The 17351-nt window shown below is 46.4% G+C and overlaps 1 protein-coding gene across 1 annotated transcript; it reads right to left on the bottom strand.

Annotated features, from left to right (window-relative positions):
• Positions 1 to 8541: 8541 nt before the first annotated feature.
• Positions 8542 to 9948, bottom strand: LOC134958860 (paraneoplastic antigen Ma1 homolog). The gene has a single exon (XM_063941565.1). It carries the CDS (start codon positions 9946 to 9948, stop codon positions 8542 to 8544), a length of 1407 nt encoding a protein of 468 aa, XP_063797635.1.
• Positions 9949 to 17351: the final 7403 nt, after the last annotated feature.

Below are 17351 nucleotides of genomic sequence, written 5' to 3'. Positions count from 1 at the left end.
ATCTGGTCCGGACTGAAGGACCTGACAACGATTACGGACATGTCGTCTACTGTCACTGCATATGATTCTCTCAACATTGATAGAATGGTGGAGGATTATATGAGTGATCGCATCCAAGTAGGCACGTCACACAGTCCGTACTTATACTGGCAGGAAAAAGAGGCAATTTGGAGGCCCTTGCACAAACTGGCTTTATTCTACCTAAGTTGCCCTCCCACAAGTGTGTACTCCGAAAGAGTGTTTAGTGCCGCCGCTCACCTTGTCAGCAATCGGCGTACGAGGTTACATCCAGAAAATGTGGAGAAGATGATGTTCATTAAAATGAATTATAATCAATTCCTCCGCGGAGACATTGACCAGCAGCAATTGCCTCCACAAAGTACACAGGGAGCTGAGATGGTGGATTCCAGTGGGGACGAATTGATAATCTGTGAGGAGGGGGATGTACACGGTGATATATCGGAGGGTGAAGATGAGGTGGACATCTTGCCTCTGTAGAGCCAGTTTGTGCAAGGAGAGATTAATTGCTTCTTTTTTGGGGGGGGTCCAAACCAACCCGTCATATCAGTCACAGTCGTGTGGCAGACCCTGTCACTGAAATGATGGGTTGGTTAAAGTGTGCATGTCCTGTTTTGTTTATACAACATAAGGGTGGGTGGGAGGGCCCAAGGACAATTCCATCTTGCACCTCTTTTTTCTTTTCTTTTTCTTTGCATCATGTGCTGATTGGGGAGGGTTTTTTGGAAGGGACATCCTGCGTGACACTGCAGTGCCACTCCTAGATGGGCCCGGTGTTTGTGTCGGCCACTAGGGTCGCTAATCTTACTCACACAGCTACCTCATTGCGCCTCTTTTTTTCTTTGCGTCATGTGCTGTTTGGGGAGGGTTTTTTGGAAGGGACATCCTGCGTGACACTGCAGTGCCACTCCTAGATGGGCCCGGTGTTTGTGTCGGCCACTAGGGTCGCTAATCTTACTCACACAGCTACCTCATTGCGCCTCTTTTTTTCTTTGCGTCATGTGCTGTTTGGGGAGGGTTTTTTGGAAGGGCCATCCTGCGTGACACTGCAGTGCCACTCCTAGATGGGCCCGGTGTTTGTGTCGGCCACTAGGGTCGCTAATCTTACTCACACAGCTACCTCATTGCGCCTCTTTTTTTCTTTGCGTCATGTGCTGTTTGGGGAGGGTTTTTTGGAAGGGACATCCTGCGTGACACTGCAGTGCCACTCCTAGATGGGCCCGGTGTTTGTGTCGGCCACTAGGGTCGCTTATCTTACTCACACAGCGACCTCGGTGCAAATTTTAGGACTAAAAATAATATTGTGAGGTGTGAGGTATTCAGAATAGACTGAAAATGAGTGTAAATTATGGTTTTTGAGGTTAATAATACTTTGGGATCAAAATGACCCCCAAATTCTATGATTTAAGCTGTTTTTTAGTGTTTTTTGAAAAAAACACCAGAATCCAAAACACACCCGAATCCGACAAAAAAAATTCGGTGAGGTTTTGCCAAAACGCGTTCGAACCCAAAACACGGCCGCGGAACCGAACCCAAAACCAAAACACAAAACCCGAAAAATTTCAGGCGCTCATCTCTAATATATATATATATATATATGTAACCCTCCCTTAACTATCAAGGTATATAGGTTACCTAATAGCCGATTGTGCCTCCACCCAGACTAAATGTGTAAAAGGGCTTGCCTGGGTAAGCCTCCCTCAAACCCTTACTGTAAGTGCACTCCCTTAATTAAACCACACACCACAAATGTTTTACCTGTTCTCTCTTTCAGGATTCATGTACCGGACCCCGGCTCACAGACACAGGTGGTAAGTATAATCAGTCTAATTTATTGTAAAAGCATCACTATCATACTATAATAACATTTTTCATGTCAGTGAAGAAATATCATTCATATACTATATCCATCACGGTACCTATACATGAATTATTCGCATGCAATACAAAAATTACCTTCTTTGAGCAACACCCTTAGGTGTTAGAGTGACCCGGGTAGTGTGATAGTGCACTTTAAGGGCCCAAAAAACTAGTAAATAACAGTGTTTATACAGAACATCTTACACTATACTTTAGTTTTAATATTCAGATTTCCTTCTCCCCTCAGTAAAACAATATGTAGCTCTGCCTTTGTTTTATGCAATTTCCGTCTTGTGTAATGCTACATATATCTCCTTTCCCTGATACAAGAAAGTACTGTTTCTGGTATAAATTGCAAGTCTTTCTCTCAATAAAAGGGTAACTGCAGCTGTACTGTTCTGTAAAGAATTGCCTAGAGGAGTGATGTATCCAAATTTGTACAACAATGTTTCCCTAAAGAAGCTTTAGTCTATTATGCTCCAAACAAATAAATCCCCTCTAGATCTACAGGGTTTAGGCTAAAATTACAGTCTTCGGGCAAAGTTCTGGTTGAAAATATTAAGTGGAGTGTATCCACAGTCTCTATACGCTTAAGTCCTTTGGCTCTGCAGTTTGGTAATTTATTTTACTTTTGTAGACAGTCTCATCTTGTCACTTTCTAACTGTTTCACAGCGCAGGTAAATTATTTAACAGCAGATTATTTAAGTAGGTGACCCAAAAGATTGAGTTAATTCTATGCTGTTAATGGACTCTTCCCTTATCAGTGGCCTCTTATGCTATAATGGCGCTGTAATGTCCGTACCTCTGTTCCTATTGACCTCTTAAGCAGACACACACTTCACCTATGTAGCTGTTGAAGATTTACCATCTGTGCGGTATAAATCCACTGTCTCTCCTCCCGGCATGCGCTGAATTGTTGCCGAGCGTAATTGGGAGCAGGTTACTTTAAATGTACAATACTATCACAGTTCAGTTTATCCACACGGCTTTCTATATAGTTGGGCAGTAATCCTGGGTACTTATTATGCTCCCTCAGCTTTTGTATATTGACAATTTACCCACGCCTTCTTCTTAACTGCGCTGCTGCAAAGCGCTCCCCTGGCTCCTCCCACGTGGGTGTTACTCTTACGCCAATTATGTGAGCATCAACTCTGGAACCCTGTCTTTGAGTCACTCTTAATGTCTTTTTCTCGTCTTGCGTCTTGCTGACTCCTGAATATATATGTATATATCCCTTATATTCACTTTGTCTCCTTTAACGCTACAATGGGGTAGCTCTGGTTCTCCTTCACCTTTATAAATATTAAAATAATGCCATTTACAAACTGGGATCTATTAATATTGGATGTGGAATATTAATTATAAAAGAGACCAAGTTCCACTTTACTCCAATTATCATGTGCATACAGTACCTCCCTACTGCTCCTTGGCTCTGTAATAATGTCTTAAGTGACACTGTTATTATACGTCACTATCAGTTATGGCTACAGTATCCTGATATCCTCCTTATACTTAATAGCCACTGCTACTGAAACCTCATTAACTGCTGCCCAGTTTTGATTGTCTTAATCCCAGTCTATGCTTGGCTGAATGTTCAATAGCCTCTCATTGCTTGTGGTACTAATTGTAGTGTAAATGGCTGGTTATACACTTACTCTGTCCTGCAGCAGCGCTGGTGTGTGATGAGTTCTTGTCAGTGACAAGCGCCGCCCCTCTACAGCTTACTGGAGACTTGCCTTAGATCACCGCCTCTGATGGGAAGTCTTAAGGAGGGTGTCATAGATGTCTTGACTGCCGCGGCACCATGCCCCTCCACTGCTTCTGCCACCGCCGGCACTCGGGTCTCCGCTGTTCCCCCTGCTGCCTTTCACCTGCTACCGCCCGCCTGGATGTTACAGCCGCTCTGATAGCAGCGGCGCCTCAGCGACGCGGCACTTTTCCTGTCTCCACCGGCGCCTGGGCACAGAGTACAGGTACACCGGCTCAGCGGTCACTTCTGCTTCCGCTGCCCGCTCTCAGCGCCTCCGCTCCGCCCGGCTAGCTCCGTCTGGCACCGCTCCCCCTAGTCTCAACCGCCGCTGTATAGTTTACAGCAAGTTTACGGCTCTCAGCAGCGGTGAGCATCAGGGTGCGGGCGCTGACAGAGGGATCTGCAGGTCTGTCTTCCGCCGGTGAGGAGCTGTATTTATACTCCTCCAGACTTACGTCTCGTGCCCCTCTTCCCGCCTAAGCCACGAGCTATCCCCCCCTGGTCAGCGGCTCTGTATCGCTCGTGGGGCGCTCGTGACATTCCAGAGCTTTCTGTCAGAGCTGTCAGTGCCTGACAGAATGCTCACTGACAGCTGCTTCTGAACCCACTTAGCCTCTCCATCTCTATCTTTCCTATGCTACGCTACTGCAGCCTAAATGTTAAACACCTGTACTCACATCACTTTACCATATTTATTTAATAAATAAACTATAAATATTTATCCCCTCTAAATTCATCTATATATACATTTATACATGCACAAGTAAATATATACATTTATACGTATCCATTAAACGCCACCACATTCCTTCTTTTAATATATATATATTACACATAAATATACACATAATTATATACACATTGGGCATATAATTTTCCATGTTGGAGGTACAGTAATCATATTACACTCTCCCCCTGGTGATCTATTTTAAATAATTAGAAACCATGCTAAAGCAAATAGATCACCATCTCTAATTTAATTAACCCTAGGCTTGCATTGGTAAGTATCCATAGTAAGGCCACACATCTACCATATTGGGATGTATTATCCTGGGTACAATGCTAGGTATTCCCAATTCATCATAAGTAAGCATAGATGGGGGTTGACATGTTCTCTTCGGCCTATTTACAGTTTCCTGTTCTACGCTTATATCACTACAGGGAGAATAATGATCAAGCCTCTCTAATGAACCACTACTCTCTTCGCCTTGAACAGCACTGTCATATTCTACAGGATCTATACAGGTAATGGTGTGATCAAGCTCTGTAAGAGACTCAAGGGGTCCCCTGATGTCTCCTGTGTCAATCACTTTCCCACTTTCAACATATTGATCCTTATAGTAACAGCCCTGACCTTCATCTTCTCCCTCATAACTATCATCATTGTTGGGTTTTAGTGAGTCAGTTAGCTTATTTGATGTCTCCTTCTCAAATGGTACTACCTCATCTTTACTTTCAAGATCTTCTAGGCGTACTTCTCTACCTATGGGAAGTAGATTTTGCCTATGATGGGTTAAAACTGCACCTTGTCCATTTTCAGGCTGGATTCTATACACAGGCAGATCTTTAAACTTTCCTACTACTACATAGGGATCCTCTCTCCATCGATTGGAGATTTTAAATTTCCTTGGCATCCCTAGTCGTCTTAACAACGCTCGGTCCCCAGGAAATAGAACCTGATCCCGCACACTCCTATCATAGCGAACCTTGTTCCTTTCTCCCAACCTACGGGCAGTTCGTTCAGCTAAAGCATAGGCATCCCCCAATTCTCTTCTCAGTCTTTCTACATACTTTAAATGCGAAACACAAGGGTCATTGCCTGCATTAGTTCCCATACATACATCTATTGGGAGCTTAGCCTCCCTCCCGAACATTAAATAGTAAGGTGAGAATCCAGTGGCCTCATTTCGGGTGCAATTGTACGCGTGTATTAGACGGTCGATATACCTCTTCCAATGCTGTTTGTTTAAGGGATTCAGGGTTCCTAACATGTCTAACAAGGTTCTGTTGAACCTCTCGGGTTGCGGATCACCTTGAGGGTGATATGGAGTAGTCCTAGATTTGGTAATCCCACAGCTCAAACACATTTCTTTTATTAGTCGACTTTCAAAATCTCTCCCTTGATCCGTATGCAACCTGTTTGGCAAACCATAATGGATAAAAAACTTATCCCACAAGGTATTTGCTACAGTGGTGGCCTTTTGATTTGGCGTCACATATGCCTGAGCATAACGAGTGAAATGGTCTGTTACAATTAATATATTACACTTCTTTCCTTCTTCTACTTCAAGGGAGAGGAAGTCCATACAGATCAAGTCCATGGGCCCTTTGCTTTTAAATGTCACTAAAGGAGCTACTCTAGATGGTAATGTTTTTCGTAATACACAGTTTCCGCAGTTTTGGCAGTATTCTTTTATTTCCTTCCCCATACCCGGCCAGTAAAATCTATCAGCTATAAGGTTTAACGTTTTCTCGAACCCTAAATGACCATGCTTGTCATGTAATGCGTGCATTATTAGAGCACGGTGTTTCTTAGGTAACACTAGCTGAAACTTCAATCGCCCATCCACTTGTCTAGTGCTGCGGTATAATATTCCTGCTTTTATAAGCAAATTACGCTTTTGTTTCCTCAACAGTCTGACTTCTAATAGAGATTCATGGGCAATCGCCGATTTTCTACCGCCGGGAATTAAGTGTCGTATGCTGGGGTCCTGTTGTTGCTCTTGCCGAATTTGATAGCGTTTCAGTTTAGGCAAATCTTCAAGTTCTACATGACTAATCCAGCAATATGATAGAGGTAGTGCTGTTGACTTCATTCCCAAGGCGCTAACTTGTTCACTTCTAGCTGATACTTTCAAACTCATTTTATGACACATTCCTTTGATTTCTCCCGCTGGTATCTCTATCCACTCTTCTTCTGTATTTTCCATCTGCTGGTTTGGAATTCTGGAAAGGGAGTCGGCGTCAATGTTGCTCACACCTGGCCGGTACTTCAGTGTGAAATCATATAGCGCCAAGGCAGCCAACCACCGGTGACCCGTGGCATCTAGCTTTGCCGTTGTTTGGACATAGGTCAGAGGATTATTATCTGTTTGTACTTCAAATGTCACTCCATATAGATAATCATGGAATTTATCTATTACGCTCCATTTCAAAGCCAAGAACTCTAATTTGTGAGCGGGGTATCGCTTTTCACTATTAGTAAGGCCTCGACTTATGAATGAAACAGGTTTCAATCCATCGGAATGTTTCTGATACAGAACACCCCCCAATCCTTCCAAAGAGGCATCAATATGAAGGACATAGGGTAACTCAGATTCTACATAAGCTAATACAGGAGCGTTAGTCAGTTTTTGTTTTAACAAAGTAAAGGCCATTTCACAGTCGGTAGTCCATCTTTCTCCAAATGGATCATTTACTTTATGCAAGGGGCCTCCTTCACATAACCGTCCTCGTCCCTTCTTCTTATTTGATGTTGGATATCCTCTCGTCAAATCAGTTATTGGCCTAGCTATACTGGAATAATTCGGGACAAACCTGCGGTAGTACCCGCAAAAGCCTAGGAAAGATCTTAGTTCTTTTAACTTCGTTGGTCTAGGCCAATTCTTAACGGCCTCCACTTTTTCTGGGTCGGTGGAAACCCCGTTTCTGCTTACGATGTGCCCTAAGTATTTGACCGTGGATTGGCAAAGACGACATTTGTCCAGGGATAATTTCAAGCCCCCTTCCATCAATCTATCCAGAACTTTAAAAAGTCGTTTATTATGTTCCTTCAGGGTGGCTCCAAAAACGATTATATCGTCCAGATATACAATGACTTCCCTATAGTTCATATCCCCCACGGTTCTTTCCATTGTTCTTTGAAAGGTATCTGGGGCTCCTTTCACTCCTTGGGCCATGTGTAGAAATTCAAAGAAACCCAGAGGGCATATGAATGCAGTTTTCTCACGGTCCTCCGGCTTCATGGGAATTTGATAAAACCCATTCCTTAGGTCCAACACGGAAAACCAAGAGCTCCCTTGGAGACAGTCTAGAGCTTCGTCTATCCTTGGTACTGTATACTGATCTGCAACAGTTCTGTGGTTCAGTGTGCGGTAGTCTACACACATTCGTATTTTTCCACTTTTTTTCCGCGCAATCACTATGGGGGAAGCTTAGGGACTCCTGGATTCGATTATTACTTGATTCTCAAGTAGTCCTTTAAGGTGTTGCCTTACGTCTTCAAAGTCTGCAGGAGCTATCCTACGGGACCGTTCCCGGAAAGGAGTCTCATCCATGAGTCTAATACTGTGCTCTACCCCATTAGCTGTTCCCAGATCCCATTTTCCCACTGAAAATGCCTGGTTCTTAGATTCTAGTTCTTTGATTAAAGCAAATTTTTCTTCTAAAGAAATGTCACTCCCTTGGAAGCATATATCAAATTTATTTTCTGAAACAATTACACTCTCAGCGGATTGGATGCAACAAGTCTGTACAGAAGATAGTTTCTCTCTTCCTTCGTACCATTCAGCGAGTAAAGGATATATTCGTGTGTTAGTCCCTATAATCACAGGTGGTTCATCCCTCCCTTCAGGAACTTCTGGGCATATCAACGCAATAAGTGATGTCTGCATCCCTTCCTCTTCTCTCACACAGTTGTTGATTTCAAGAGTAACTTGCACATATCCTAGATACGGGTACTTTTCAACACTTAGGCCCCATATCACTAATCCGCTTAAGGGCTGGATGGGTACATCAGGGATGTTTTCATGGTACCAATTTTCAAATATGATAGAAACCTGGGATCCACTATCCACCAAAATCTTGCAGTGTCGTCCAATTATATTAGCAGCCAAAAGGGGAGCAGGTCCCAGTAGTCCTTCTGGTAGACTTCCACTCCTCCAGGAATTCCCCATAGCACAGTGACTAACCTCTAGGGGGCCTGTGAGGGGCCCACAGACCGCCCCCGTCCGTTTCCCGACACCAAACTTTCCGTATTCTGGTTACCACCTGAAGCACGGTCAGTGTTTCGATTCAAATTTCTATTCAAGTTACATTCAAAGGCCCGATGTCCTGTTCTCCCACATCTAAAACATCCTCTATTAAAGTTGTTACTCCCTCTACCTAATCCTCTTACGGGGCTGCTGTCATTGGATATTTGCGGAGAAGTATTCACAGTCTGTGCTGCAATGAATTTGTCAATTTTCTTATTTTGTTCGTCCATCAGCTTTAATATTTTCTCTTCAAATGTCTTGCTTTCCACTACCGGTTGTATTACCTTGACTTTCTTTACAGTTTTCTCTCTCATTTCTATTAATACCTCTTCTTGTTTGACTTCTTTTAACAGTTCATTAAAGGTAGGAAAAGGTTCTTTAACTCCTGAACATCTTAATTTCTGAGCTACTGGGTCGGTGGTCAAGGCACCCCGCAGTAACTGTTTCATCTGACTTCTGTCCACAGCATCCCTTACTATACCTCCTTTATCCACTATCTTATATAGTAGCTTGTCTAACCTAATCAAGAATGCACTTAGCTTTTCCGTTGGTTCTTGGAACGTGTGGTGTAACCTAGAGGTGTGGTCTCCCACGTCCTCAAGGGTGCCATATGCATAATCTAATGCCTCAAAGAATGTTTCTAAAGTAGCATTAGGATTACTACGTCTAGCAGCTTGTATAATTCCCATAGCCTGTCCTCTCAAGCTTTCTACTACCCTCTGTCTCTTGATCTTATCTGGGCACTGCCATTCTTCCACTTGCTGTACTGCCGCTTCTTTCCAGGCCTCATATGTCTCCTCTCCTGATGGTACAGGTAAAATCCCAGAAAAAATCCGTAACCGCCTATAACTCCCTTCATAATGCCACCTTTCTAACTGAGTGACCACTCTATCCATCATGACCTCAAACTGTCCACCGGTGACGTTTGCACCAGTATCCTGAGCGTCACCCCCTTCACCACCACTATTCCTTTCACCTCTATTAGGGTCGTCTAGAGGGGGCACTGATATATGTGCACTAGTTGCTGCTTCTTCATCCCCCTGTATGTTAGGCCTCATCACATTCCACCTCCTACCCGTCTCTTCATTGGCTACCACTATCAATGGTATTACATCAGTCTCCAATTCATTTTCTGTTTCTATCAGTACTGCTGCTACTCTTCCCAATCCTCCCATCCATTTATCTACAACCCTTGGCCTAATTATTCCATATAACCTGGCTAACCTTTCAACTATCTCCTCATCAGAGAATTCCGAAAAATTCCCTCCCACACTTAAACATTTCTTGGGATCTTTTTTCTTCTTTTGACACCAAGCACTGATATCTTCCCCAGTAAACTTTTCCATTGTTGTATCCTGAATATATTCATCTCAGCAGTGCCTCCAAATGTAACCCTCCCTTAACTATCAAGGTATATAGGTTACCTAATAACCGATTGTGCCTCCACCCAGACTAAATGTGTAAAAGGGCTTGCCTGGGTAAGCCTCCCTCAAACCCTTACTGTAAGTGCACTCCCTTAATTAAACCACACACCACAAATGTTTTACCTGTTCTCTCTTTCAGGATTCATGGACCGGACCACGGCTCACAGACACAGTTGGTAAGTATAATCAGTCTAATTTATTGTAAAAGCATTACTATTACACTATAATAACATTTTTCATGTCAGTGAAGAAATATAATTCATATACTATATCCATCACGGTACCTATACATGAATTATTCACATGCAATACAAAAATTACCTTCTTTGAGCAACACCCTTAGGTGTTAGAGTGACCCGGGTACTCTTAGTGTGATAGTGCACTTTAAGGGCCCAAAAAACTAGTAAATAACAGTGTTTATACAGAACATCTTACACTATACTTTAGTTTTAATATTCAGATTTCCTTCTCCCCTCAGTAAAACAATATGTAGCTCTGCCTTTGTTTTATGCAATTTCCGTCTTGTGTAATGCTACATATATCTCCTTTCCCTGATACAAGAAAGTACTGTTTCTGGTATAAATTGCAAGTCTTTCTCTCAATAAAAGGGTAACTGCAGCTGTACTGTTCTGTAAAGAATTGCCTAGAGGAGTGATGTATCCAAATTTGTACAACAATGTTTCCCTAAAGAAGCTGTAGTCTATTATGCTCCAAACAAATAAATCCCCTCTAGATCTACGGGGTTTAGGCTAAAATTACAGTCTTCGGGCAAAGTTCTGGTTGAAAATATTAAGTGGAGTGTGTCCACAGTCTCTATACGCTTAAGTCCTTTGGCTCTGCAGTTTGGCAATTTATTTTACTTTTGTAGACAGTCTCATCTTGTCACTTTCTAACTGTTTCACAGCGCAGGTAAATTATTTAACAGCAGATTATTTAAGTAGGTGACCCAAAAGATTGAGTTAATTCTATGCTGTTAATGGACTCTTCCCTTATCAATGGCCTCTTATGCTATAATGGCGCTGTAATGTCCGTACCTCTGTTCCTATTGACCTCTTAAGCAGACACACACTTCACCTATGTAGCTGTTGAAGATTTACTATCTGTGCGGTATAAATCCACTGTCTCTCCTCCCGGCATGCGCTGAATTGTTGCAGAGCGTAATTGGGAGCAGGTTACTTTAAATGTACAATACTATCACAGTTCAGTTTATCCACACGGCTTTCTATATAGTTGGGCAGTAATCCTGGGTACTTATTATGCTCCCTCAGCTTTAGTATATTGACAATTTACCCACGCCTTCTTCTTAACTGCGCTGCTGCAAAGCGCTCCCCTGGCTCCTCCCACGTGGGTGTTACTCTTACGCCAATTATGTGAGCTTCAACTCTGGAACCCTGTCTTTGAGTCACTCTTAATGTCTTTTTCTCGTCTTGCGTCTTGCTGACTCCTGAATATATATGTATATATCCCTTATATTCACTTTGTCTCCTTTAACGCTACAATGGGGTAGCTCTGGTTCTCCTTCACCTTTATAAATATTAAAATAATGCCATTTACAAACTGGGATCTATTAATATTGGATGTGGAATATTAATTATAAAAGAGACCAAGTTCCACTTTACTCCAATTATCATGTGCATACAGTACCTCCCTACTGCTCCTTGGCTCTGTAATAATGTCTTAAGTGACACTGTTATTATACGTCACTATCAGTTATGGCTACAGTATCCTGATATCCTCCTTATACTTAATAGCCACTGCTACTGAATCCTCATTAACTGCTGCCCAGTTTTGATTGTCTTAATCCCAGTCTATGCTTGGCTGAATGTTCAATAGCCTCTCATTGCTTGTGGTACTAATTGTAGTGTAAATGGCTGGTTATACACTTACTCTGTCCTGCAGCAGCGCTGGTGTGTGATGAGTTCTTGTCAGTGACAAGCGCCGCCCCTCTACAGCTTACTGGAGACTTGCCTTAGATCACCGCCTCTGATGGGAAGTCTTAAGGAGGGTGTCACAGATGTCTTGACTGCCGCGGCACCATGCCCCTCCACTGCTTCTGCCACCGCAGGCACTCGGGTCTCCGCTGTTCCCCCTGCTGCCTTTCACCTGCTACCGCCCGCCTGGATGTTACAGCCGCTCTGATAGCAGCAGGGCCTCAGCGACGCGGCACTTTTCCTGTCTCCACCGGCGCCTGGGCACAGAGTACAGGTACACCAGCTCAGCGGTCACTTCTGCTTCCGCTGCCCGCTCTCAGCGCCTCCGCTCCGCCCGGCTAGCTCCGTCTGGCACCGCTCCCCCTAGTTTCAACCGCCGCTGTATAGTTTACAGCAAGTTTACGGCTCTTAGCAGCGGTGAGCATCAGGGTGCGGGCGCTGACAGAGGGATCTGCAGGTCTGTCTACCGCCGGTGAGGAGCTGTATTTATACTCCTCCAGACTTACGGCTCGTGCCCCTCTTCCCGCCTAAGCCACGAGCTATCCCCCCCTGGTCAGCGGCTCTGTATCGCTCGTGGGGCGCTCGTGACATTCCAGAGCTTTCTGTCAGAGCTGTCAGTGCCTGACAGAATGCTCACTGACAGCTGCTTCTGAACCCACTTAGCCTCTCCATCTCTATCTTTCCTATGCTACGCTACTGCAGCCTAAATGTTAAACACCTGTACTCACATCACTTTACCATATTTATTTAATAAATAAACTATAAATATTTATCCCCTCTAAATTCATCTATATATACATTTATACATGCACAAGTAAATATATACATTTATACGTATCCATTAAACGCCACCACATTCCTTCTTTTAATATATATATATATATATTACACATAAATATACACATAATTATATACACATTGGGCATATAATTTTCCATGTTGAAGGTACAGTAATCATATTACATATATATTACTATATATATATTATATATATTACATATATATATGTAATATGATTAGCAATCATCTTTGAGCCAGTGCAATAGGTGACTAGTGTGCCTTTAAAAGCCATAAAGTCTGTGGCAGGTACACATTACATCTAGCAGGCAGATGATGCAGCAGTGAAGTAGTCAGGTTTTAAGACTCTGTGATAGTGTAGGACCTGCATGAAGGTGGGGTACCTTGAAAATCGGTATGCAGGCTTCCGTGCATTGGCCAATCCACCAACTAAACCCCCATCATTTATTTATTGAATTGTTGAGGATAAGTGAGTTTACTTTGGTGAGTGCTGGGTTCTCTGTTTGTATTTATTAGAGCGATGTGGTCATGGGCTACATGCACCCCGCCCTGTGAGTGGTAAATACAGCTGTGTACCCCGCTTCTGTGGTGGAGAGTGCAGTGTTACATGCACCCCACCCTGTGAGTGGTAAGTGCATAGCTGTGCCCCGCTTCTGGTGTGGTGAGTGCTGTGGTTTTTCCTCTGTGTGTATATATATATATATATATATATATATATACATAGATATATATATATATATCTCCTATATAATAGCCCAGATCTGTGACTTTGGGACTCATTTGCTAATGCTGGGCGGAGTCACAACACTGGGCGGAGTTAGTCAAATGAGTCACAGATCTGGGCAAATCTATAGGAGACTAGGAGCAGAAGCAGATGGTATGGGCATGGCACAGGCAGGGGTGCATACCTCCCAGCTTTCTTCAGGCAGAAGGAGGGACACACAGGCAGCGAAAAGGGGGCATGGCCAACGAAAGGGGGAGTGGATTCACGGGAGGGCCCCATTTTCGTCAGTAAGGGGGCATGCCCAGCGCTCTGTGAGCTGCTGGCATGCCCCCAGGGGCGGATTATGAGTCCGGGGGGCCCAGGGCACTTGAGACGGGGGGCCCTATCTCATTGCTGTGACTGCTGGGTGTTTGGGGGGCATGGCCTAATCGCGGGCGCGTGGCCACGCCCCCTTATGCAAATTCCGGATATTTTTTTTTTTTATGGGATTTTGACCCCTCAGCTAGGGGTAAATCCAGAGGAGGTGGTCACTCCCCCCTACACACCCGCACAGGCAGAAGAAAGCAGGGAGGCTGCTGCCTCCCTGCACCACCACAGACCTGCCAACACGCAGCAGAGTGTGCTGACTGTAGCACAATGCTGCTGTTGGCAGGACGGGGAGCTTCAGAGCTGGGACAGAGCTACTCCAGCCGGGGGGGCCCCTAAAACTGTGGCCAACGGTACATACCCCCTGCCCCCCCCTTAATCCGGCTCTGCTGCCGGAACCCCCCCTTAATCCGTACCCCCTGATGCCCCCTCTCCCACGGTCTCCACTTAATAGATGCTGTGCGCATGCGCACAGCGTCTATTCACCGCAGCTCTGCTAAGCAGAACAGCGAGTTCAGGAGCTTCCCAACTGCCCCCCCACCGGGGGACACTGCGGCCCACGGGTGGGACAGCGGGACAGACACAAAAAAATGGGATTGTCCAGAGAAAATCAGGACAGTTGGGAGGTATGGGGGTGTGTGAGGGGGTATGCCATACAGACAGATTGGGCACGGGCTCACTATGTGCTTGACCCCCCACATCAGCAAACTCAGCAGGGGCTCTCTGACGCAGTGGAGCGTCACTTTCTGGCACACTCCACGCTTCTTAGCTGCAGTTTTGTGGGGCACCTGCCGCTGTGCAGGTTCCGTACTGCCTCTGTTATCTCCAGCCCCGGCAACCCCACCGCTAGCTGCAGCGCTGCCACCCGCAGTGAGGTGCGCCCAGCTCCTTCACACACTTTAGCTGGCGGGTAGCGCTGCAGAAGTCAGCGCTGCTTGCAGGCTCCGACCCCCTCCTCCCTCCAGCCGCAGCGTCTCCTGTGAGCTAACCAGTCACTCCCAGTCTCCCCTTTCCACAGTGCCCGGCAGCCGCAAGGTCCGCGCCGCGTGCATGCTATGACCCCCTCCTCCCTCCAGCCGCAGCGTCTCCTGGGGGATAACCAGTCACTCCCAGTCTCCCCTTACCACAGTGCCCGGCAGCTGCGCGAGGTCTGCGGTGTGTAACTGAGGAGGGGGGGAGGGATGCGGACGGGCAGAGGAAGCAGGACTCCAGCCTGAGAGAGTCAGCCATGCCAAGTCTCCACCAGCAGCAGATCCCAACAGGTTGGAGTGGAACAGCAGCAGCCAGCAGCAGTGACTCCGGTAAGACACATCTGTCTGTCACCACTGTTCTGTCACTAATACCAATCTCTCCCGTGCCCTGTGTTCTGTCATGTCCCTGTCACCCCTGGCCTTGCCCTGTCACCCTTATCCTGGCCCTTTCACCCTTATCCTGGCCCTTTCACCCTTATCCTGGCCCTGTCACCCTTATCCTGGCCCTGTCACCCTTATGCTGGCCCTGTTACCACTATCCTGGCCCTGTCACCCCTGTGCTTGCCCTGTCAACCCTATACTGGCCCTGTCACCCCTGTCCTGGTCCTGCCGCCCCTACCCGGGCCATGTCACCCCTATCATGTCCCTGTCATTTCTGTCCTGGCCCCGTTGCCCCTGTCCTGGCCCCATCATCCATGTCCTTGCCCCGTCACCCCTGTCCTGGCCCCATCACCCCTGTTCTGACCCTGTCACCCCTCACCTGGCCCTGTCACCCCTGTCCTGGCCCTGTCACCCCTGTTCTGACTCTGTCACCCCTGTCCTGGCCCTGTTACTGCATACCCTCCAACTACCTTTTTGGCAGGTACAGTACCCGCAGCGCCTCCAGACCCCTCCCCAATGCACCACACCTCCGTACCATCCCCTCCACCACATGCGGCACTCCACCCCTCCCCCACACGCTGTGCCTCCAGACCCCCTACATTACCAGCGGCTCCCACTCCCCCGCCCCTCCACCACCCACAGCACCTCCAGGCCCCCTCCACCATCCACCTCCCATATATGTCTCCCCCCACACCTGCCCCCCCTCCACCCACAGCATCTGCAGACACCCTCCTCAATCCGTGGTCCCCCCCTCACCCACACCTCCCCCACCCACGGCACCCCCATACCTGCCCCTCCACCACCTGCAGCGCCTCGAGACCCCCTTCCCCATCCGCCGCACCACCTGTACTTGCTCCTTTCCCACCCATGGTGCCTCCGGACCCCCTACCCCACTCCCGACACCCCCGCCCCTTCCCATCCCACAGCACCTCCGGAACCCTTCACCCATCCGCAACATCCCCGCACCTGCCCCTCTCCCACCCGTGGCACCCCTGCCCCTCCCCCACCTGCAGTGCCTCCGGACCCCTCCCCCATCTGCAGCCCCCACTCCTCTGCCCCTCCCCCATCCGCAGCACCTCCCGACCCTTCCCCATCCGGGCCCCTCCCGCTTCTGCCCCCCCTCCACCCGCAGCATCTACAGACACCCTCCCCCATCCCCAGTATCCCCAGCACCCGCTACATTCTGTACATCGTGCCCTGCAGGTGCTGTTCACGCCGTCGCATGGGGCTGTGCCTCCTTCACCATCGCACGCCCTTTCATTTCATTTAACCACTAACAAAGGAATGCAGGTAATACTCCATATAATACAAATATTGAACCCCAGAAAGGCATGCAAGGGTTAAGGGGGCGTAGCCCCTTGCGACGATGTGAAGAGCGCCCGTAGGGCGCGATGAAGCACCTAGTATATATATATATATGTTCTAGGTCGACATGAGTTTTTCTTTTTTTGGTGTAGTTTTCTCCATACAGTGATGGGGAACCCCAATTAGTGCACCGTGTTCGCTCGCCATGCTTCGGGCAAGGTGCATCGCTCCGCCAGCACTGCGCTCGGCACAGGTTACCGTTCCCAATTGTAGTCCACGTGGATCGTAAAATATTAAAAACTTCAAAACATGAATTTTTTTTTAAAAACTCATGATGACCTTTTGTCTTGTTGACTTAGAACGTATCGACCTAGAAACCATGTCAACCTACTTACTGTTGACCAATAGTGGTCGACCTAGACTGTGTCGACCTACTTACTGTCATCCTAACGACCGGATACCAATATATTGTGTGTGTGTACTGTCATTTGTTTAAAGAAAATCTCTGCCAAGTCCAAAGTCAGAAGTAAAGTGATAATGTTCCTCTTTAGTCTTTGCTGGGACGGTTCTCTTCTCAGAGCCCTGTCCGACGTTCCCTCAATAATAAATTCCCCTGAAAATACAATCTGAATAGCTAAGATATGCGGCTATAAGGGGCTCTAAGTTGAGGGGGGGTTTCTGTAAGTATGCCATCATTTTATCATTGGAACACTAAGTCTTTGAATCGGGTGCTCTAAGGAGGAAGGCGGAAATTCATATAACAATTACAGAATTTCCAAACTGACTGCCCACAATCCAAACGTAGGGTTATGCATAATGTTACTTTGTATGAAAGTGTTGGTAAAGTAT

This window comes from Pseudophryne corroboree, chromosome 9 (assembly GCF_028390025.1).
Source record: "Pseudophryne corroboree isolate aPseCor3 chromosome 9, aPseCor3.hap2, whole genome shotgun sequence".
NCBI classification, from domain to species: domain Eukaryota; kingdom Metazoa; phylum Chordata; class Amphibia; order Anura; family Myobatrachidae; genus Pseudophryne; species Pseudophryne corroboree.
The sequence above is the reverse complement of the archived record's forward strand: the minus strand, read 5'-3'. Positions and strand labels throughout refer to the sequence as shown.